Here is a 25,598-nt window from a genome sequence, read left to right on the forward strand (position 1 = left end):
AAGCTGCGGTTTTTGGGAGGCAGAAGGAAGAGGTGGGTGGCAAAGAGTTATTAGTTAGTTAGAGAGAGAGAGAGAGAGAGAGAGAGTAAGAGCAGCTTGCAGCTCAATTAAAATCCACAAGTATAAACTTTGGCTGGCCAGGGTGACGCTTCCTGTTCTGGCCTGCCTAATCCTGAGACGGTACACTGAGAGAGAACAAAGGCAACCTCCCCAAACACATATACACACACCTACCCTCCACACACACACCGGATATCTAAATCCCCTCAGAAGCACGTTGGAAGTAATGGAGGTGGGAGTATTCACCCCTCTCCTGTTGAAGTTTAAGTGAAACTCCCAGGCTCATGGCTTGGGTCTAATAAAGTCAAAGCTAAAGTTTTAATAAACTGTTTTCCCCCATTTTTGGCTTTTATAATTTTTACCAAAGGAGTTCCCCATAAGGTAATATTAAAAAACAAAATTGACGTTTACACACTTACAATAGCTAGTTTCCATCCAAGTTCTGAATTTATTTTATGCGAAAAACCATAACACAAATACAATGTGTGAATAAAGCCACGTTTAAAAGCCACGTTTAAGCCACTAAAAACTACACTTCCCACAATTCCCTGATCTCATCACTGCCATCTTTGCATCATTGTTCTCACCTGTGTCTCGTTTTGTCATCATCATGTCTCCTGTGTATTTAAACCCTGCTGTTTTTTCATTCCCCTGTCGACTGTTGATGTGTATGGATGTTTGTTCTTCGCCCTGTTCAACCTGTTCTCCCCGTTCGTGGTCCCTTGAAGTTTTTGTGCTTTTATTTTTATTTTCCCATCGTGGATGTTTCGTTTGTTCCTGTTTTGTCTGTTTTTACGTTTAATAAAAACCAACTGCATTTAGATCCTCACCCTCGTCTGCCTTTACCTACTCACCATAACAGTTTCCATCCCATGTGTTCAAAAGATCAAAATCGTCACTTCCAGATAAATTGTAGCCACTGTGATTCTTTAATTAATGAAATACTCATGCATTGAAGCACACAGACAATAAACAAAGGGCGTTGTCTCATGTCTGGGACTGACAGTGCATCACAAAGTTCTGAGAGCACTATGTATGTGCGTTCCTCCAATGCCTTTGTCGTACTGATCTATAATATATTTTCAAAAGGGTCAATAAACCTTCATTTCAGCACAGTTCAGGTTTGTATTAAACTTTTTTGCTCCGTAAAATCTTTGCCGGCTTTGGATTTTCTAGACACTTATTTCAGGATGACCAGAGCAATGTTGCTCTGGTCATCCTGAAATAAGTGTCTAGAAATTCCAAAGCCGGCAAAGATTTTACGGAGCAAAAAAGTTTAATGGTTAAAGGTCCTCTGGTTAGTCCAGTAATGAACGACTTATTCAGTCACATGACTTTTCAAAAGCGCATCTTGTATTTCTTGAGTTTATTTCGGTAAATGCGATTCCATGAAAATGTATGTGTATTTCTTCTTATCGAATAAAACATTTTACCACCTCAAGTGAGCATATAAAATGTTTTTAAAAACTGAGGTACAGGTGAAACTATTTTCTGTGGTAATTGAGAGCATCCCACTGATGCTGGCGATTAACCTGTAATATTCCTTTAAGAAAAAGGAATATGACTGACATGCATTTTAGGAAATGTTTGACAGTGTTACTGGGATTGTGATGCTTGAAGGAATAGTCTGAGTGTTGTGAGCATGTGATTGGTGGATTTATTTGAGTGTTTTTACCTCCAGAATGTGTTCATCCTGTTGCTCTCTGTCAACCTTCCGGGACGTAGTGGTGACCAGACCTGTAAACACAAGCGCACATTTAAAAAAATCTATTGAAATTTGATCTGTATTTTAAATGAATCCTAATGCACTTATGGCAACAGACTGACTTGTCCCCTGCCAAAGATTTACATTACAGCAAAATAGGATCTGTGCTAAACGCAAAGCAATTGGAACTGAATTCAAGCACAGAACACAGAATATAAACATGCAGAGAGAGCTTGAAAAACAATGCAAGTGAGCACACGTTTCTGTACAGAGCGTCTCGATTGCAGATAATAAGCAGACTTGTGTGTCTCCAACTGTATAATTGTACATTAGATTGGGCAGAGAGTGTGGCAGATTCTGCCAGCTCCAGCCACACCAGAGACGCTTGCCGACCACACCACGTCTGATTAGTGCAGAAAAAGGATTTCCGAAACCAGAAGCCATCAATGGGGCACATGCAGGCAGCAGAAATAGCAGGGTCTCAACACGCCTCCTGCTCCTTTAAAGTGTCATATTAAAGGAGTATTTGCAATGCTCTGAATGTTTATGAACCAAGAACCTGATTGCATACAGATGTGGCTTGATGTCTGCAATTGTAAGTTTGAACCAAGATATATCTCAAAGCTCAAATTACACTCTCCTTCACCTGGATATCATTCTAAAAGTGTATGTGTGTATTTCACTTCAGGGCTGATGTGTATGGCTGTTGGACAGAGATGCACATGTTTCACAGCCACAATCCCCGCCCAAAAAACAGTGGTCTCCGGCATCGTTGGTTGAGCGTGGCCAAGCAAAATTACAGTTCTAGCATTTTGGGAAAAAGAAAAACAAGAAACTGGAAGATGGGTGATGTAAGAGCAAAGAAAGAAAGAGGATGGATGGATTGATTGATGAAAGAAAGAAAGAAAGAAAGAAAGAAAGAAAGAAAGAAAGAAAGAAAGAAAGAAAGAAAGAAAGAAAGAAAGAAAGAGACATGATGGTTCTTCAATGTTGGGTTGATGGTTGGCTCTTATGCAGGCAAGTGAATTGGGCTTTGTGTTGCAGAATCATTTTATTAGTGATAGCACCCTCAGATGATGTTTACCCTCATTGTTTCTGAGAAGGTAAATTAATTATGCCCAAAGATATCATTATATGATCCGTCACGTGTACTCTGAGGTATTTAGAGCTTTTGCTAGTCTCACTGAACACAATGGAATGACCCTTGTATAAAATCTCCTCTGCTAACTGCTGTAACTCCTACAGTAAACACATTGTGAAATCTCCCATATGATAGCACCACCACACTGCCTCTGGAGAAAAAAAAGAGGTAAAAGCGAGAGAGAAAATACAAAAAATTAGCAACTGTGTGTCTCTGTAAATTACACTTTGCCCTTTCCTCTACAACACTTTTGTTCCATCGAAATAAACAAGGGAAATTTTCTCTTTCTGGCTCTCTTGAATGCACCCTCGCTCAGACAGAAGGCTATAGATGGAATTTAGAAGAGGTATCGTTTAACAGGCAGGAACGCAACACCTCGTATCCGAGACTGAGATGCCACATTCCTCATTAACGGTCTCAAAGACATTAAAGTGCACACACTTACAGAAGTGCACAGGTACTGTAGATACAGATAAATGTATATACAAAATGCTCTCACAGCCCAGTAACAAGTACAAAAAATGTCTGTGCCACGGCTACATAGATAAAAGAGCAAACACACAAAGACATGCACTATAGTGGGTAGAGCCAGGCAATGTTCACAAATGCACCCTACCCCTCCTCCTAATTTTAACACACTCGCACATACTGTGAGTGAATGGCAGACATTTCAGAGTTAAGAGATAGAGGGAGAAAGAGGCAACACTTGAGGATGAGAATGGAGTATTTGCTGGGTTTTAGTCTCTTTGAAGAAGCCTCACATTAGGCTTACACCACTAACCTCCCAAAGAACATTCAATAGAGCCTATCAAAGACCCATCTAAGACACACACACTCACCACAGTCACGCACACACATATGTGTGCTCAAATAAGACGAAAAGCTACAAATGCTGAATGATCTTTGATTTTTCTAATAATAATTTCACTTTCTACAACAATGTATTCTAATTTATCACCAAATTTGCATTAAATAGCTTAAAAGGGGTCTGACTTGGTGTATAATTGCATAGGCAACAAACATAGTTAAAAAGCCTTCAGATTGACATTTTACTGCAACTGGAATGGATTTATTGTTGGTGAGAGTTGGCTATTTGAGGTAACATACGCAACATCAACAGTTTGCAGTGCAAACAAAGTTCAGCGACAGCACAGCGATGCAATGCACCAACTACAAATGGCACTTCCGGCAACAAAGCAGTTGGATATTGCAATAAAAACACCAACTAGAAACCAATGGCACAGTGACTTTCAAAGATTAAATCATTGTCAGTCAGTACATTTACATGTGCAGTTATAATCAAACTACAGTGGGTTTTTACGTAGTCAAGCTACAGTCTTCAACTGTGCAAGTACACATGCGTAATCAAATATTTGTAGAAATAATGTCAGCTGAGGTTGTGCTGGTTATGCACACTGCGCATCAGCTCTGTCTTTCAGAGCATGTGAACAACGTTGAGGCTAACTGCAGTCAGATTTACGTGAATCCATGCTGGACGAAGCCAGTCTACAATCGCATTATTTAGGTCTGTAAGTCTGACTTGGCAAGAATCAGACTGGTACGATTTCTGTCATAACATGACTAAAGTGTTTACAAGACATATTAAAAAGAATGACTGAAATCAACCATTTAAAGTGCATGTAATCACATTGAGTCTGAATGTACCTTTAAAAAATACTTATCTAAAAAATTACTAACCTCTGACTAAATAACCATTTCAACTGGTATCAGAGCAGTTTTAGCAGTGGACTAAATTGAATTTGTATCTAATCTCTGATGAATCTGTAGATTTTTGTGGATGAACAGTGTGGGTGGTGTGGACACAGCTCAATGCTGACGTCTCCTGGCATGTCTCCCACCAGGAACTCTCATACTCATTAGTGGATAAAGCAGACATCATCTGAATAAATCCCATCAGCTCCATCCAGTGGTTTCGGCTCTGTCGCCACATTTAGCAACCCAAGGCCCCTGGATATGGGGCAGCTGATGGTAGGAAATTCCCATCTAAGAGTGTTTGAGATTACTAACACAAAGCTTTTAGACCTCCGCTTTATTCAGTGTACTAACTCAATTTAGTGTGTGGGTGAGGGAGGAGAGAGAGAGAGAGACAGACAGAATGAACAAGAATAAAGAGACAAATCCCTGGCAGATAATGTCTCTTTCAAAACATTTTTTTTCTGATTTGAGTATTCCAAAGCTCACAGCTCACTCATGCATGAGGACGACCTGGATTTACAACACTAAATCACTGCATTCCTGCCTCGGCGCAAGCTTATGCGTACAAGGTCATGTCTGCATGTTCGCATTAAGACCCTAGCATTGATTTTTATTTTTCAACATCGTAATTTATAGAGCACTGCCATAAAAGTATAAAGGTGAAGTGTGTTTCTGCATCACTAGCAGCACCAAATAGAAGAGCAAAAATTATGATTAGTGTTACAATATTCAGGGCGTAAAATTAGACCACTGGTTAAGCAGAATTTGACACGTTGGGCCACTTAGATTAAATTAAAGAAAAAAATGTCAATTTGTTGATACATTTTTCTTACTATAACTTGAGTAACAGGGTTGAAAGGTTGAGGTTGATGAATGCAGTTAAATCTACAAATTGCATAAAAATGCATAGAAAACGGAATTTAATAATTTACTTTTCTTCCTGCTGTGCTGTAAAAACAATTGTCAAATTACAGTATGTTTTTTCTTGGGCATCACAATTTAGTAGTAACAGGGTTGTACACAAAATGTGGGATACAGCTAAAAATTATTTTGGTAATAAAACGAAAGTTTTTACTACAATAAATATTAATATTTTACTAAAGAATATTAATTCAATACATTTTGTTAAAAGTATGACATTGCTCATTAAATTTTGACATTTTAATTGCTGGATACAATCAAGCACGTCAAAACCTCTAAGGTAAGACAAGTCAAAATTTGAATGAAGGGTGGCGGATAGATGTACTTTTTATGTGTTTAACAATTATCTACTTTTTATGCTATGTATAATTTGTGCCTCAAATGTTCTACAAAAAGTAATAGGACACCAAAGTGTACCAGTGCAGATACACTCTTTGGGATGTCAACCTACGAATGACTTTGTTATAGCTGTCTCTGCATAATACATTTTGAATCATTTCAAAGACAAGCTCCTCAAACTGCAGCGAAAGGAACTGCATGTATTCCATAGAGATTTCATAAACAAAATACCCTCTGGAGAGATTCTGTAGGAAGACTGTAAATATCGTACTCTGAGATCAGAGGTCAAGCTCTTTTGCGGACTTTTCTTGCTCTGCCTGCTTGCGGGATAAATATCAGGGGAGATTTCTGCCGTGTGATATCCATAGGTTAGCAGTAAACAAGCAGGACAGGTGCGCCAGTAGATATGCTTCACAAGCCACTAAAACCCTGCAACATTATCCACAGAAATGAGAGTGAGGAAGGGGGAGCCAGTTGTGTTTTTTCCTCTGCACCTCGCTTCAGTTTTCCATCCTTAATAACCTTCTGTGCCTCGTGCCAACCATGGGAGCCTAAAAGGCAGGAAATGACAGGAAGTTGTTGGACGCAGTATCCATTTCTTTTCAAGCTTCCCCTGCTCAGGGTCAAACCTTTTGAAAAGAGCTTTTACTCCTTTAAAAAAAAAAGGATGGGAAAGTCAAAGGGAGGCGAGAGGATCAAGGAAAGCAGGCCTTGTGAATGATTGCAGCAATATCCTCCGTTCACTCCAATAAAACAAGCAGAACAGAGCTCAAAGGCCTAGAGGTGGCTCGTAGACTTCTAATTAGTTTATTTCTATCCCAGCAGCCAATGTTCTTAATGTTGTCAGTACAGAAAGTTAAAACTATAGTGGTAAAGGCACAAAGAGAGCTAATGAAGATATCAGGTGTTATACCAGAGATCTGAGATTCTGAGAATGTAAATTTGTCTATGTGTGTCTGTGTGATTTGCACACCAGAACAAGAGCTGTCTGCATTTTACTGAGCACAATTCTTTTGCCTATACTGTCTGACTATAGAAATAATTCCTATACTCTATGCACTACCTGCATGTCCAGGATTCAAAAGAAACAATCGGCAAGCACCAAATTGCGATTAAAAATAGGCTATTCGAAAATTATATTGGACCATTTTATATGCACATCATGGAGATAGGACATTTTTTTTATTTATTTTTTGAGTTTAGTGTCTGTTCTATTCAATAGGTGTGATGTCCAAAGCCTCTGTAACGCAGGCATACAAATGGAAATCGGTTCTTTGCACACAAGCTCTAAAATACAATTACACAACTAGCATTGTATGGTGAGTTTGGCATGAAACTGCCTAAACTAAAGCCATGAAAGCAGAAGAGAGACGCATCATCACACCGCGAGGGATCGAATGTCCGTTTGAAGCAAGAGAGTGATCTGCTTTGACTGCATGAAATTAAAGCTTACAGATGTTTAATGATAGTGCCTCATTAATCTACTCTATATAATGCTGAATATTATGTATACAAATGCTATGGGGGAACATAATCCTAATGTTAAATGTAATGTCTGATTTGATTTCATCAGTAAATTATTATTATCTAACTGGATATGCTTGCACTTCCATTAAATGTGTATTTTTGAAAATAATTTTTAGATGTAATCAGAGACAATATTATTTAAGAAAAATACAATTTTAACTCATTGTGTGTGATCAGTGACAGTGTGTAAGAAGCATATTTATCTACTATAATTCTGTATTTTTAGTAAGAAGTTGTAGCTAATATTTCCATTCTGTGTCACCATTGCCCTGTCCAGGGCTGATTTTCAGTCCCAATACATTTCTGATGGATCATTTAGCACTTTTAAGAACAGAAATTTTAGCTAAATTTTAAAGAAAAAGTAACTGTTTTGCATAAGTCTTTAAAGTAATAATAATGAGAAAAAAAAACAAACAAAAAAAAAAAAGTTCAATCTTAAAGGGTTAGTTCAACCAAAAATGAAAATTAGCCCATAATTTACTCAACCACAAGCCATCCTAGGTGTATATGACTTTCTTCTTTCAGCCAAACACACAAATAGGATGGCTTGAGGGTGAGTAAATTAGGGATAATTTTCATTTTTGGGTGAACTAACCCTTTAACTTTTCTTGATTCAAGTAAAGTATCGTGAAATGAATCAAACCGAACCGTGAGTTTAGTATCATGAACCTATTCGTGAGATGAGTAAATCGTTACACATCTAATGGGTGCATCCATCAATTCACTTGCCATTTACAGGTTTACCAAAAGTTAACTTGGACCCAGTGCACACCACAGTGGAGAGTATTTACTTCTGGACATATAAGGCTATTTGAGTGCATATTTTAATCATCATAAATATCAAAACTGTTCCTCTGATTTTCTTTGGAAGAAAATTGAGCTTTTAGTTATGTAGAACATTCTGAAATTTGATCACTCTTTTGTCCTCCCTCCCTCTCTCTGCACACGAGCTTCCGCGCTAAGAAATGAGTAGTCACCGTTCACTTGTGCAAATACACACACACTCACACAGAGGCTATTTCTATATCGCACCGTTCAAAGTGCAACTCAGCAGGGTGTCTTTTGAAACCAGGCTGAAAGCAGATTTCAGGAAAATGGGTTCTCTTTAATTTCTCTTCACCAACAGGTAGAACATAGAAAGATCTCTCTTGCACACACGATTAAGCAAAAACAAAAAAAACTAATTCTAGTGTAGTCATTGAGAGAGAATATTTCACAAGAACATTTCAGGAGGGCAAATGAGGAGACATGGAGTCTAGCGGTCTACCCACACACCTCAAAGAGCAAAGAACTCTGGGATAGACCTCAGATACAGAAAGAAAGAATTAGAAGGTGTGAAAGAATGAGAGAGAAAGGGGAGTGTATAGGGTGATTAAAGCATGTACGTTTATGCAGAAACACACACAGGTATGTCTTAAGCACATGGATGATCACACACACAAAATATATGTATGCAAGAACACACACACACACACACACACACACACAAACACTCTCTTTATCACTTTAACTAACTTGTAAGAAGGGACTGAGGTCAGTGCGAGCAGGTTAACCACACTCTGGCTCTTTTGCATGACCTGACTCATAGAAACAGGAACAATCCGTTTACCTGCACTGTGTCCTTATCCTCAGCCACACTCGCTGAACAAATCTGCACTCACAACGACAATGAATGCAGCTCAAGGACAAACCCAAACCCAACAGGGACCAACGATACTCTGCCAGGTATCTCCCTGGATTTTTCTGGTGCTTTCTGTTGAGTCTGGCTATGGTACTGTACACAAATGCCAGAGAGAACGATAGTCTTTACAGTGTATAAGCTGGAGTTCTACATATGACATCTACAAATGTTCCACATATACTGTATTCTAGATGCTTTTTTCCCCCCTTATAATACTATTCAAGGTTTTATATACCAATGAACAAATAGGTAAATACCGAATAGGCATTGATATTAGGGCAGGACAGTATATTGAATATTCACGATATTAACACAATAATTTTGCTGATGATATCAAATTATGCAATATCGTGAATATAGATTTTCTTTTTTATGTATAAATGTATAATGTTTTTGATGCTCTGCAAAAATAAAGTCTAAATGTGAATGTAATGTAGATAAGACAGTATAATATTATAAAATTAATAGTTCCCACAATAATAATTCGGTATTAAATAATATTCAAGTGGGATCCCAAAAATAAATGTTGGTGTTTTTTCACAACCTTTTCATTCAATTTTTTTATGTTGTATATAATCCTTTTAATTAGTGTTTCAAGTATAAGTGCATGCATCAAGTTACATTATTTTTGTTGTTGATGTCAACAACCAAAGCAACAGGAAGTTTTCTCTCCCCCTTTTAACAATTTAAGAGAATATTTATTTATATGAGCTCATTATTATCCAGTTTGTTTCCTAATTTCAAACATCATTCAAATATAACATACATATTACACAGGAGGAAAGGCTCCTGTTAGGCTACCATTGTTAGGTCAATGTAGCTAGTCTTTAATAATAGTAGTAATAATAATCATTTATAGTTTTTATGAAAAAAAATATTTGATGAAACACATTTTGAAACTTTAACTACAACTGCCACTGTTAATATAAATATGAGGTCTAATACATTCTACTTATATATTATTACATATGAAACTATAACATTTTGTCAAAATCTAACTAATTGTATTCATGTAAAATTGGGAAACAATTTTGTAAAGGTGATGTGTGTAATGAAAAACATATATGTATATATATATATATATATATATATATATATATATATATACTGTATATACTATATATATATATATATATATATATATATATATATATATATATATATATATATATATATATACTGTATATACATATATATATATATATATATATATATATATATATATATATATAGTGCATAGCACTATATATATCATATAATACTAGTTTGGCATGTCGGGGCTGTCAACTGTTTGAGAGGTTTGACTTGACTTCCTCCGTAACGCTTTAAACTAGAAAAGTCTTACTAGAAATGAAATGGGTCACATAAGTTTTGAGGCCTTTGCACCGCAATATCGAGGGGAGCCTAGTTGTTACGCATGCGTGTCCCTTTCAATGAAGCGCAAAAGCAGGACTTAGACCTGTTTACAGTTGCCAATAGAGCACATCTCTTTCAAGCAATTAGTACATCACACACTTTTATGCACACACAACTAAATCAACCAAATCAATATCACCTAAGGTGTTTTTGTGACAAAGCAGTCAAAAGTGTCAGCTGACAAATAAATAATCAAACTTAGACGCTTCACATGTGCTCTTCTCAGATCTACCAGCAAACCAACAAACAAGTTTATTCTGTTTCTTCCCACAGATCCTATTTTTTGCAGTGCTGCTTTGTAGATGTGCCAGCATAGGCCTCTGCTCTTTTCGAGCATGTAATTACAGAGGTTTTGCCTGCTGTATATTTAACTGCTTTATCGTCAGGCGTGACATGTTGGGGAACAAAATGCAATACTAAGATAGAGGTTGGCGGTGATAACAATTAAGCTCTGAATTTAAATTTAGATGAACAGGATTCTGAGATGGACTTGCTGTGGTTTGTTTTATAATCAGAACACCCATGGAAACCTTATTCAAATATAAACAATGCAGGTAGCTATGGTTTTATTACAACATGTGATAAGGTATAGTGTTATTAGTTAATTGCTTTATGGGATATGGATCAAAGCAATCAAGTGTTATAAGTAAGTAATGATTGATTCAAAATGGCTTTCATCGAATTTAGTAATATTGTAGTATATTCTGTTTCTCTCGCTCTCTCTCTCTCTCTCTCTCACACACACACAAAAACACAAACACAAACACACACACACACACACACACACACACACACACACTAAATGGCTGCAGTTACCCTTTAGAGATTTTGTAGGGATCTGCTCTGTTTCTTAGACTTCTGGAGTGTCTTAGTGAAGAAAGTTTTATAGGCTTTGATATGCAGGTACACACCTAACATGTCTGCAACCTTACCTACCCTCAAAAACATGCCCTCACTCTCAATCACTCTCTAGCACATTTCCTAAATACCTCTAATACTGAAACAGGGAACATTAACCTCAGCTAAGGAATACGAGATTTTTCTCTCGTCTTCTTTTTGAGGTGTGACTGAAATCTATCTTTTTCTGAGAAGGTTGTTGCTGCAATCTTTCTTGTTCTTTTTATGAAGTGACTACAATCTTTCATGTTTGTAAGGAAGTGACTGAAATGTTTCATTTGTTTTTTAGGTAATGACTTAATAAACCTTTCATTTTACTTCTGAAGTAGTAACAGAACATTTTTAAGTTAGTGACTGAAATCTTTTACATTCCTTCTAAATTTATCGACTTCAAAATTACCTTACTCTTATTGAAGTGCTGCCATTTTCTGCTGCACATGGAAAACACCAAAAGCCCAATATTTCAATGGTGTAACGGAACAGCACTACTCAATTAAACCATTCAGCGCATCCACCACCCAGCAGCTTGAGAGCAGAGCAGGACCGGTGTCCCGCGCAGCACTGAGGAATAGAACTATCTGTTATAAAACTATATGATATCAGAAATGTAAAAGCTTCGTGCTGAATCTAGTTTAAACCAGATTCAACAGCCCCAACTTTCTAAACATCAGTGATGAGGTACACAGGAAAACACAGTGCCATGCACAATTGTAATTACAAGGATTTTCAATCCACACATACCACCCATATAGAAATTGTGGAAATGAGGGTGTGTTGGCAGAAATGTTGTACATAAATAATAAATTTTACTATTATTATGTTATATATTATATGCATGTCATCATGATTTCAATTAATGGCTTAAATTCTTGGTTATTGTGAAATGCTTAAAAAAGCATTTACTTCCTCACTCATAAGCTTTTGCATATCTGTAAAAATAGAAAACCAATGTAGTCAAAACCAATCAACCTTCAGGCTGAATTTTAATAATTTTATTGATTGAATATTTTTTTGCCACATTTTTTAAATTAATATTACATAATTAAGCTGACAAACTACAACATGATATAACTGGTTCAGAATATAATAGATCCCCTCCATTGAACTTTATTCGTCTTACAGCATTGCACAGCATTGTGAAGCTGTCTGTTATGTAGATGAGTGAGGTGGACACATCCCTGATTATTCCTAGTTATGTTATGTCTGAGTCTGAAAGTGTTTGGGTGGCTGAGCACTCTGTCTTTTAGGCTTTGTCTGTCTACAATACAACATTACATACCGGTATGATTTTACAGTGAGATCAGTTATGCTTGCGGGGCTCTTCCTCTGGAGATCTGATTTGCACTTTTAAGATGACAAAATATTTCAGGAACTTCTCTGAATCTGTTGATTACTAAGAACGATGGACGTTGGAACATAAAAATTGTGATTCAAAGAGATGTCTCAAAGAAATCTTATCTCTTTCTCATGGTAACACACACAAACACAAACTTTAATAATCTACACATCTGTTGCTTTCAGAACAGTTCATTTTTAACGACTAATAAGTCAGACAGCCTTAGTTTTCCTCTCTTTTTCCTTCCATGGACCGGATCCAAGTGTGGAATAGTTAGTAAGAGAACACAGGAGGACAAACCCTTATTTGGTCTGAAAACTCTCATTGGCCAAGGCTAGCAAAAATAACCTTCACATTTGTGTATGTGACTGAATGAGGGAAAAAGACCACACAAGTCAGTAAAACACTGTGAGAGAGGCTGGCCAACAGCTTTCACAGACTAGCCAAAACCTTCAACTCAAATAAAACTTGAGGGCCAGTTTCTCAAACTGATTACTTTCAGCTTCACAACATGTAACATAGGGATGGGATTTTATTCATTTATGTCCTAATTTAGTCCATATAAATCTTGTGAATTTAAGAGAAATGTAGCCTACCTATCCACCTTTTTCACAGGCAAATTACCCATTATACTTGGGTGTGTTCTTCGAATGTGGATGCTACAGACATCCCTTTCTCACTAAAGGCTGCGTGTGGACATTCGGTTTTGACGGCAATCCCTGAATAGATAAGTACACAATCACACACATTTACATGGTAAAGTTATTGGGCTCTAGTGCTCTCTGCACGTGCCCTGTATGTGTGTGTGTGTGTGTGTGTGTGTGTCAGCACATAGAGAGAGAGAGAATTCATGTATATGATGTGCTAGATTTAATGTTTTTTGTTGAGCAGTTTAATATGAAAACAGCCAAATCGTGAACATTTAGGGAATCTAGAAATCCCGACTGGTCACATTTTAAGGGTCGAAAAAAGAGGAAATGTCTGTGATGGAGAATTAGTTTAATGCAACCTCTGATTATGAAATCTGGCTCAACTCGGAATGTTTCAGCATTGGCAGCTTTTGGGGGGGCTTATCGTTGAGACTAGGGATGCACCGAAACCACTTTTTCTCTTCCGATCCGATTCTGATATTGGAAATCTCAGTATCTGCCAATACTGATCCCGATCCAATACCAGTGTTGTTTTTTGCATAATCAGTTTAGAATATCTTTACATTATTGTGTGGAACTAATAGGGTGTGCTCTTTAATATGTAAAGAAACACAAACCTCTAACTACACATCATTTCAATGTAAATGTATAGCTTATTAAGAAACACTTTATTATTAACTAGTTTTCTGGATAATGTAGCAGCAAAATTAACAATAATTCCAGTAGAAGTCATCAGTAGAAAAGAAGCTGTTTTATTTATTTATTTATTTATTTTGGCAAAAAAATGTCAACTTGTATCTGGACTTTAAAGGATTCAGATCTCTTTTTTGTTCAATTTAGTTGTAAGATATCAGCTCAATTTTCATTCACACAGTTATTTTTTGGAACCCATTCAACATAAATATTATTATCATTTGTAAACAAATAATAATACATAATAATAGTAATATATATAGTAATCTGTCTCAGTAGTGCACCTTTATCTTTTAAACCCTCACACTTTTATTTTGACATTCTGAATTCTCCAGAAAGTCCTGTAAGGGGTTTTTCATAATGGGCATGTTTGCTGCGGTCCGATTCCGAGTGCGATTGTTCCCGGTGCCCCCTGCAGCATTGGTCCGGTTTCACACTCATTTGATTCTATCGAACCCCGGTCCATTTGTGTTCATCTTATGTCATCACAATCACGCATGGTGAACACAACACAACTCATCATTCGTTTTGTTTTTTTGTTATTTTGGTGCCATTATGCACAGCAGATTGAACGACAACTGCACGAGTAAAATGCACGAGTCATATAAACTACTTTAATTGTGTTTTAATGGTTCTTTTATGTAATTTTTTGAGCTTGACAGTAACTAACATGAATAACACACAGTATCGGATTTGGATCAGGCTCCTCGGACCGATACCCAATCCATCTAAAAGCTTCAGTATCGGAGCCGATAACAATCCAGGTATCGGATCGTTGCTTCTCTAGTTATGACATTAATATTTCAGTAGTTTTTAAGCCACCTGTAGTTGTTATAACACCCTATAACAGCGCATAATTATCCAGACCCTTAGCTGCATCACCAGTAACATTAGTCTAGTTGATAGCAACAACTAAGCGGAAGTGTGGAGCACCCGAGAGGAAGTCTTTTGCCATAATGTCGCTGCCCATGGAGAAGTCAGGAAAAAGGTGGATTGGAAAGAAATCATGAAATTCAGAGATGGCTATGCTATCCATATTCACTTCATAGCTCTATACTCTATAGAAATAAGTCAGCTGACAACATATTGTAGATGTTTTTTATTTCTCCAGAGTAAGCAATGCAATTGTCATCTGGGAATGTATGGACACTTGCTATCACCATGTACCTCACCAAATCTTTGAAAATGTTATTCTATGCACTAATACAAGTTGAGACAACAAAAGAGAAAATATCTCAGGCGCAAGGTAATCAGACCTAACATGTTTCTGAAAAGTCCGGAACTTGAAGTGTGAATCATTTCTAGCTTCCCTATAGCTGCCCACCTCTTAATCTTCTTTTTGCACTTTTTTATGCCTGTTCTCATCTGTATGCCGGAAAAATCATGTTCTACTCTACAGGGGGAGAGGAAGATGAGGGGGGAAAGCCATTGCTATATAAAATATTCAGTGTGGATCCATTTAGCAAACCCAATATGAGTACACAGTGATCCATGAAGAGAGTGAGAATGAGAGCAGAGCGACAGCGGGTGAGAGAGACAGGGTAAGAAAACAAGACGACGCAATAAGAACCGAGAGCAGGCGAGCGTGCCTCCAGACTTATTCACTGAGCATTGTGCTTAACAGTACGCTTCAATAGATTTACATAAAAACACAGGTCTGAGAATACAGCAGAGCACTCTAAGAATCTCAGAAGACCATTAGAACATAGCTAACCTATCGCTTCCTCTCTATTTATAAGTGTCCTGCAGATGGATGTCTACTACGATGGACAGATTGCTTTTTTGTTACAAATGTAGTTCAATGTTAAATGAAAAGGGATTGTGAAGGAAATGAATAACTAAGTAGAGTGTGAGCTGAAAAAAGAATTAACAGAATTTTTGTGTTTTACCAAATAAGCATATTGTGGTTTGTTATAATTCTATGTTCTCTAAAGACAGAAATAGAGTGTGAGATGTTAACATGTTGTGTATTTGTGATTGAGGTCTGGATTGAAAATTGGATGAGATGAAACATGCTCCTGTCTTTGGGTTTCATCTTTTGGGTTAAGCATCAAAGCACATAGTAAACAACAAAAGAAGATAGATACGGTTCCGTATTAAGTACTATACTAGTAGGGATGGGCATGTTGGTCACTGCGTAATTCCCCGGGTACTCATTGAAAGAAAGGAGTACAAATGTGCATAAGGGCTGTCAAATTAAAATTCTAAATTCGAATATTCGTCATATGTAAGATAAAAAATGCACATTGAAATGTGAAAATGAGCATTTGAATATTGGATGTGTGCCAAGCACTGACAATGACTGATATTCTTGAACTTAAACAGATGCAGTACAACAAAGGAAATAGAGCACGGGTGTCTCACGATGCGTTTAAAATGCTGAATTTCCTTTTAAATTGACACAGTGTCTGAAAAAATACATTGTTCCTTCATGAGATGCTGAAAAAAATGCAGCGAGACATGGCACAACTGTCAAAGACATCAGTCTACGCATGCTTACATAGAAAAAGACAGACACGTTCGCAGTGAATGCGCCCCCTGAGATGGAGGTCTTTGGCAGTTGTGTGTTGACTAAGTCTTGCTCTCTTATCAGCGTCTTATAATACCACGGGTATTATAAAGCTTGAGTCAGTGGTAGTACTTTGGCACCGGTATCGGTACTGCCTGCAACACTAAGTTAACATAGAAGCGTCTTTTGAAAAAAATGTTTTTCTTGTTTTACATTTGAGAATTTTGTCATACTTTGCAATAAACATTCGCTATAATGGGGGGGCCTGGTTAGCTCAGTGGTAAAGACGCTGGCTACTACCCCTGGAGTTTGCTATCGAATCCCAGGGCGTGCTGAGTGACTCCAGCCAGGTCTCCTAAGCAACCAAATTGGCCCAGTTGCTAGGGAGGGTAACATGGGGTAACCTCCTCGTGGTCGCAATAATGTGGTTCGTTCTCGGTAGTGCGCGTGGTGAGTTGCCTCCACATGAGCTATGTCTCTGTTGCAACGCGCTCAACAAGCCACGTGATAAGATGCGTGGGTTGACCGTCTCAGACAGCTGGGATTTGTACTCAACCACCCGGATTGAGGCAAGTCACTACACCACCACAAGGACTTAAAGCGCATTGGGAATTGGGCATGCCAAATTGGGTGAAAAGGGGGAAAGAATACCCCCCCCCCGAGGACATAGGAGACAATTAAAAAGTGAATAAAAAAATCTGAACGATTTTGACCCCTGCCTGGAATAATGTCTCTAAAAATCGGGCTTCTCATTGTTACAAAAAGTCCAAAAAAGGGCATAATCAAAATATAATGAATCATATTTCAGACATTGAGTCAAAATACAATTTGGCTTAGAGCTTTAACAAAGCAAATGTTGAACAAGTTTTTCAATTAAACAATTAAAATAATCGAGACATTCACCCTGTTTCTGTTTCAAACCATTATTGGAGCAGTTTAGATTCTTCTCAAAGTCTACTCCTGTCTATCTCTGAGGCATCTTTACATCGATTGGCAAAAAGTCTGTAAGATGAAAACATAGAGCTTTATCTCAAAATCACTCACCTGTCTTAGGGCTGATGCTGAAAAAGCCCTGGGGGTTCCCACTAGTGATCTTGTAAGAAAGCTTTTCACTGGACTTGGTGTCCGGGTCAAACGCCTCGATTTGGATGATGGAGACATCTTTGGGTGAGTTCTCCATGACTGAGGGGTAATAGACTGGTTCAGAGGTCTGTGGAGCATTATCGTTGACATCCTGGACTTCTATGTACACCTCCACGAAGGAAGAGAGTGGGACAACACCACAGTCCGTGGCATAGACTGTCAGCCAGTAGTGGGGCACGGTTTCATGATCCAGCAGCTCCTGTGTTCGAATCACACCTGAGAACAAAAGGACAACTTAGGATCTCCATGTCTTAATATCAGATGCATCAATTGGCATATTTTTCTTCACTTTAAAGATACAGTGAAATAAATTAAATTTGCTTTACTGCCCCATACAACGATCAGCGTAGCTACAGCATCATCCAAAAGCTTACCAATTCCATTGTAGAAATACAATCCATACAATACATACTTGTCACCCATGATCAATTAAAGTAACTGTTCAATACAAGTTAAGCTCAATCAACAGCATTTCTGACATAATGTTGATTACCACAAAAAAAATTGGACTTGTCCCGTGTGTCTGATAATAGGGAGGTTATCAGGATAAAGTGAGTAGTATGCAGCTAGTCATTTGATTTCAACATTTTTGCCACCATGATGGCCACCATCATTATGTACAATAAAACTTTTTCCAGGACATTGATATGACTGGAGTCTTCAGCTCATTTGAGTGTCCATAATTGTTAGGGATGCTCTGATCAATATTTTTACAGCCAAGATCACCGATCTTCTTGTCGGCCGATACCGATTATTTCACCTTTTATCAGGATCTCTGTCATAACTGGCTATATGTAAGCTTTCTACACACTGTCACTATTAATTGAATTTTCTCTTCCCAGTAATATCACTTTGCCTAGTTTTTCCTGACAAAAAAATTTAAAAAAGGCTTATTATAATGATTATTTTTTTTAATAAGACCTTAAAACAAGTGTAGGCTAACAAAATATTCTCTATATTAAGACAAATGTAACATTTTTGGTTATTGATTCATTGTCATTATTTCATATAATTATTTGTATTCCTTATTTTATTTCTAGTTTTATTTTTGCATTATATTTAATACATTATATTATGACATCTTAATATTTTATAAAGAATTATTATATTTATAAATTTCTGCCTTTTCATTTAGTTGGATTATCATTAGTTAATTTTTCACTTGTTGCGGCAAGAAATGAAAGAAAAGCAGAGAAAGAGTGCATGTTTCTGGACTCTACGGGTACTGCTATTGTTAATGCCATTTAATCAAAAGATATTTAATAAAGATGTTTGAATTACACCACATCTTGTAAATCGCGATATTACCAAGATGCCTATGCCCGGCGGAGACTGAGAAGCTGCCACCAGGAACGATAATAAAAACACCTCGCGCTGTTTTCCTTTTGGCTTGTTGCATGTGAAACGCCACATTACCAGTACAGTACACAAACTTTTAATATTCGCCATACTTCTCCCACTGCATCATTCTTAACTGCTGGTTGGTGGCCGATTGATCGGAGCATCCCTATTAATTTTACACATATATTGTTCAAAAGTACTAATTTCTTCAGGTGTAAAACTTGAAGTGAACCTTTAAATAGCATCTCTACATTTCTCAGACCCAACATCATAAGCCCATCATGCTTTGCCTATGATAATGGTAGCGTAATAAGATGCATGTAAGTGGCTCTGAAAGGTTTGAGGGGGAACCTAATACTCTTATGGCCCTCTTAGTGTACAATGCCTTTATTAAACTTAGCTTTGCTTGGAACTAGAGTCACCTGTTCAGCTCTTTACCTCGCAATTTTAAAACATTAGATTGGTTTAGAGCATGGCCAGTGTGTGTGCTGCAACGCACTCAGCTGTGTCAACAGTCTGCCAATTCAGACGGGCAAGACTCTGTTTTACAGCCAAGTAATAAGAGGGGGGTGGAAGGGGAGGTGGTGGTTGTCAGAACGCAAACAGCAGCTCTGCATACAAAGAGCAGTCAAATCCATCACATATTATGGTGAGTTGAGAGATGAAGGGAAAGAAGGTGAAATGGACTTTGATCTATACATACATCCCTGCAACCAGTGTGTGCTTGTGTAAGAAAATGTAGCATAATTTATGAAGCAGAATGACTCAATAATTGTATTGTCATCATCTGGCCGAATAAAGCGTAGGCCTGTTTGAATGTAATAAAGAACTTTGCTTGCTTGAAAAGCTGTGCTGTAATGTTATCTGTGACCGAGTGATCTCATCGTAATGGAGGCAGGCATAGGTGTGTGTTGGTGAATAGATAAAAAGAGGAAGAAAGACACTCCCTGGCCAAAGTTTACAGAGGCAAGAACAGGGAGGTTCCTGTCATTGAAAACTCATGCCAATTAAACATTGAGATCATACTTCCCTGGCCTTAGAAACCTTAGGATCCAGTCTTGTTCAAGTTTAACCTTTTTAAATCAAGAATACAGTCTCAATCACTATTTTTCATTTAAGCCAGCTTAGCAGTTTTTTTTAGCTAAATTTACAAGCAGATACAACCAGAACAATCATTTCCACAGTGCATAGCTCCAGTTCAAAATTCTTAAAAGGTTCTTTGTTTCCTTAACTTGCTCTGCAGGGATGAAACAAACTCAGAGGACCCGAAGTAGCCTCAAGGGGGTTAAGTGAGAAAGAAGGGACTTACTCCTTTAAAACTCTCACAATTCTGAAGAAAAAAAATGCTTATGGGATTTAGAAAACCTAGACGTAATAAAGCCATGTGATACTTCATATGCCATTGTCTGAATCTTGGATTTAGGATGGACCACACCGAACCTCACCAAAATTACCGGCCAGGTTGAACTGCGTTTCACATCACTGATCTCTGCCTGCATCACCTCGGTCTATTGATGGACTACAATCTTTAAATGGAATTCATAGACTAACAATTGCCAACAAAAGCCTTCATCAGCCAATTAACAAGGACAACTGCATCTATGTGAACTTCTGCAATTAATACAGGATGGACTTCAAAGACATTGGTCATTAATCTTACAGTTCAAACAAAATCGATGTTTAAACACTGACCCTTAACACTTACTTAGTTTAATCATTTTAAACCATGATTTTACCTATATATAATTAATATTTACATTACATTCATAATGTTAGCCAGAGGGGAACTGGCCCTCACAGTGAGTCTGGTTTCTCCCAAGGTTATTTTTCTCCATTAATCAACATCTTATGGAGTTTTGTGTTCCTTGCCACAGTCACATTCAGCTTGCTCACTGGGGTTATTAATACAATTATGATTTAATTACTTATTTTTAAACACAATAAACAATCATATTTTATCTAATTACACAATGATGATTCATTGACATTATAGACATTAGTTTTATTGTCTGTTAATGCCTTATCTTCTGTAAAGCTACTTTGAAACGATGTGTGTTGTGAAAGGCGCTATACAAATAAAATTGACTTTACTTGACAAAACCTTTATAATCATGAGTGGCCAAAATATGCTTCCAGATCCTGAAGTATTTTACAGTCATCCACACCTACATTTCACATCCTACCCCGCCAGAAAATGAACACAATACAACACAATTTAAATTATGTAAAATATGGAAGTTGTATGTGTATTATGACAATATTATTTTTTATGGAGTTTTGACAGAGATAATCTTTCCAGGAGCACAGTGGAATGAAATAGCTCTGGTCATGTGACTATATGCACCACTCATGCAGAAAAGTCTACACTGTCATTTACAATTGACAACTGAATTGACAAAAAAAAAAATAGATAAAAAAACTCTTTTTAGACCCCAGTAACAATTGTAACCGGTGGGATTAAATGAGCTAATGGCAGTGTAGGTTACCTGCAGGGTTCCAGAAATTGGATAGTGCACTATCAAACAGAGACTGTGACAGAACCTTGTAGAAAGCAGCAGGGTTCCGTTCGGCGGTAGTCAGTCATGCCGCTCCCTATACACATATTACGAAGTCTCCGTAAGGCACCAACTCCCCAGAAACTCCACTGTCTGCCTTTACTGGCACGTTATTGTTCAAGGACCCAGTAGCAGTTGTGGAACACAGGCGATCGCCTTGCACTCACGCGTTTACTTTGCGCTCGCACCGCGCCTTGCAACTTTCGTAGCATGCCGCAAGGCCGTCTTGCAGCTGCAATCATTTTACAAAGTGCCGAGATCTATCTGTGACAACACAAATATCAACAATCTGACATAAAATAATCAAATTAGAATCATGAATACAAATATGTGTCCGGTTCTTACTGAACTGAAATTTCTATGAACTTGTGTGAACAGTATGGAACATGAATCAGTCTGTGTCTGATTTTGAATCTGAAATATCAACTAAAGTCACAGATGAGAAAATGCTACTCAATGTTGAGGTCATAACATCTCCTTCATCAGCTTTCTCCTCCTGTGCATCAGTCTGCATCAGTCTCCACTTCTAAATTCAATATAATAATAATATCAGAGTTTTTGAGGCAAACAATTATTTTATGCTGTTTATATAGCAGAATATATGATATTGTGTGTGTTAGCACATAGTTTCAAACATTCTGACACGCAAAGTGAAGCATTCACGTGAAAGTGGGGCTTCGTTTTTATTGATCCTGTATTTCTCTTAAAACAATAGCTCCGGCACAGAGATTCATGAGAAATTGCACTGCTTACTCGCTACACGTTTTGAAGCTAAACTTCACTGCGGACAAATCTGCATGATCAAAAACTTCATATTCGTATTAGCGATCGGATTTTTCCTTAAAATTACAAGTCAAGAGAGTGAATAATGAGAATCAAGGGAGGAATTTGATTACACCATTTCAGATAGCCCATTGGGCAGGCCGGTGATGCATTTTGATAGTTTTTAAAGGAATTATTCAAGAGCCAGTAATAAATAAGGAACAGTATTAACAGTGCTTTATGTTTTTCAGCAACAGTAATTAAACATTAAAAAACTTATAATGTAAAAACATAAAAAAGTAATTTAATGCAAAATGTAACTATTTAAATATTTTACACTCTTTACTGTGTGATAGATCTACATTAATACTGATCTGATGCAGTAAGAATGCCTGAATGCCTACAACAGACAGCATGCAGCATATATACATTTAGACATCACACAGATCTAACACTTTGAGGAATTTGTCCCATCTGCTTATACATTAACGACTGTGTCTGCTTTAATATCTCGTCAAGACAGCGCAGATTTTATCCTGTCTGTTTACACTCTCGAAATTCATTAGCTGTTGTGTTTACATTAATATCGCCTAAAGATTGGTATTTTGATAAAATATCGAATTGAGCAGATATTACATCACACTCCTAGTTAATCGTAGCTGCACCCTTGCAGTTCTGTTGCGTTTTAGTTTATTCAGCATCTTATGCAGGAGCGCTGTGTTTGTAGATGTCATATAAAGTTTAAAAGATCAACATTTCAAAACATGTCTTGAAGTGAATTTCTCATTTAAATTTGAACGTCTTACAAAGGCATGCCATGGGAAGGTTAATATACATTGCAGAATCATTTTCATTTAGAAATGAGATTGCATGGGTGTCTAAATCGAGATTACGTTCTTTTAAAGATTAATCGTGGAGGTTAGGAGGTAGGTAGAAGGAAATGAATAGCTCACTTCAACTTGCCCACGGCTATCGGGGTGTAGGGTGGCCCACACATCAGCATTGTTATATACAAAATGTTGCTGAGTCAAGGTTACTCTGTTCTGAGTCAAGGCTTTATAGTGCCATGGCCCACCATGGAAGAAAAAAATAAACTTTATTTCTTGCAATTTGGGCTGGGCGATATGTCATAAACAATTGTATCTCGATATTTTCAGCCTAATGACGAAATTTAATATATATCTCGATACGTATGTATTTGCTCTAAAATAGCTTAAATGTTTTTTTATATATATATTTTTCATCCAAACAGCCATTGTAGCCAAGAAGATTAATATTTAAAAGACATTAAATAAAAATCTAATAATTAGTTTTTCATTAAATAAACACAAGAGAGAGAATGATTTTCAATAATTTTGTATTATTTTTATTATTCATTAAAATGACACATAGTAGTATCGTAGTATCATAGTATCATAAATGTTTTTACTTGTGCAAAGCTACTTCACTGACTCTATTTTGAAACCCCAGTTGAAAATTGCATAATATTAAAATATTACTGTGGGTCACATCAGTTTGTTTATTATAATATAATGCTAAATTATCATTATTATTCTGATTATTAGATTTGCGTTTTACAAAAGTAATATATTTCTATCCTGTTTACTTTATCTTAACCTAGGGACTTTTATTTTGATACTGAATGTGCTGTCATATTTACTTCAACTTCACAAGGAGATTTTATTGTGACACAGAAAAGGCAACATGTATTTGACAATTTACATTCTGCATTTCCTGGAACACTGTAATCTCCTTTGACGAGTATAATAACTTGCAACTGTTACTAAGGTTTGGAATTTGCAAATCCTTGAACCTGCATTACTTTGATTTCACAATGCAAGTGAACTGATCTGAGAACGCTGCCATGCACGTGCACACAGTTCAGCGCATCACTAGTTTGTTCTGAATCACACACAGACCATGTTTATCTGTCTTTAAATCACAGCCTTTTGTGGATTAATAATCGCATATGACCAACTTGCAATTTTTAGCTTCAAAAATCACATTAATCAGCATAAAAGTAATCCATAAGACTCCTGTGGTTAAATCAATGTGTTCAGAAGCGATATGAAATGTGTGGGTGAGAAACAGGCCAATATTTATTTTTACTATAAATTCTCCTCCCTGCTCAGTCCACTTTCACATTCTTCTTCTTGTGTTATTTGTGATTCACATTATTCATGCATACGCCCCCTACTGGGCAGGGAGAATAATTTATAGCAGAAATGTTCTTAAATATTGATCTGTTTCTCACCTGAACCTATCATATCACTTCTTAAGATATGGATTTTACCACTGTAGTCTTATGGATTACTTTTTGTGCATTTTGGAGTGTCAACATTTTGGCACCCATTCACTTGCATTGTGAGAACCTACAGAGCAGAGATATTATTATAAAAATCTTAATTTGTGTTCTGTAGAATAAAGAGAGTCATACACATCTGGGATGGCATGAGGGTAAATGATGAGAGAACTGTCATTTTTGGATGAACTATTCTTTAACAATTAGAAATGGTGATGTTTATTATGCAATTTTCCTGCATTTAGCCTTGAATAAGGCTTTCATTCAAGCTCTTAAACCACAAAAAGACATACTTGTAACTGAAAATACATTGTTTAGTCTCTATAAAAGATACACAATATATCATCCAGTAATAACTAGACTAAATAATGTCCTTTGATAATGATTTGGGTCGAGTTTAATGGAAAACTATCCGAAATGAGCTCAGTGGTGCTGCTTTTTAACAGCTTCTGGAGATGGCAAGTGCATACGTACCTTCATAGAAAATTGTTGTTTTTGAATATTAGAACGTGGTATGTCATCTGCCAAATGTGTCTGGTGACCCACCCACTTTAATTAAACCTACCGCTCAAATTTTATCAATGTTGTTTTGAGAAATACAGTATATTTGAAAAGACAAAGACTATTGTTAATCAGCAACAATGATTAACAATAGTCATTGGGGCAGTGGTGGCTCAGTGGTTGAGGCTCAGGGTTACTGACCAGAAGGTTGGGGGTTCAAGCCCCAGCACCACCAAGATGCCACTGTTGGGCCCTTGAGCAAGGCACTTAACTCCAGGTTGCTCCAGGGGATTATCCCTGTAATAAGTGCACTGTAAGTTGCTTTGGATAAAAGCGTCTGCCAAATGCATAAATGTAAATGTATTGTGTAACGAGTAGCCCTATTAATATCTGAAAAAACCCT

At 37.1% G+C, this 25,598-nt stretch overlaps 1 protein-coding gene across 1 annotated transcript in view; it reads right to left on the minus strand.

Moving 5' to 3' along the window:
* LOC127643821 (protocadherin Fat 1-like) overlaps positions 1–25,598 on the minus strand; it is a 116,909-nt gene that overhangs the window by 61,551 nt on the left and 29,760 nt on the right. The window contains 2 exon segments of the mRNA XM_052126719.1: positions 1,736–1,797; positions 17,636–17,950. Of these exon segments, the coding sequence (XP_051982679.1) occupies positions 1,736–1,797; positions 17,636–17,950 (377 nt within the window).

The sequence above is a fragment of the Xyrauchen texanus genome, chromosome 5 (assembly GCF_025860055.1).
Source record: "Xyrauchen texanus isolate HMW12.3.18 chromosome 5, RBS_HiC_50CHRs, whole genome shotgun sequence".
NCBI lineage: Eukaryota > Metazoa > Chordata > Actinopteri > Cypriniformes > Catostomidae > Xyrauchen > Xyrauchen texanus.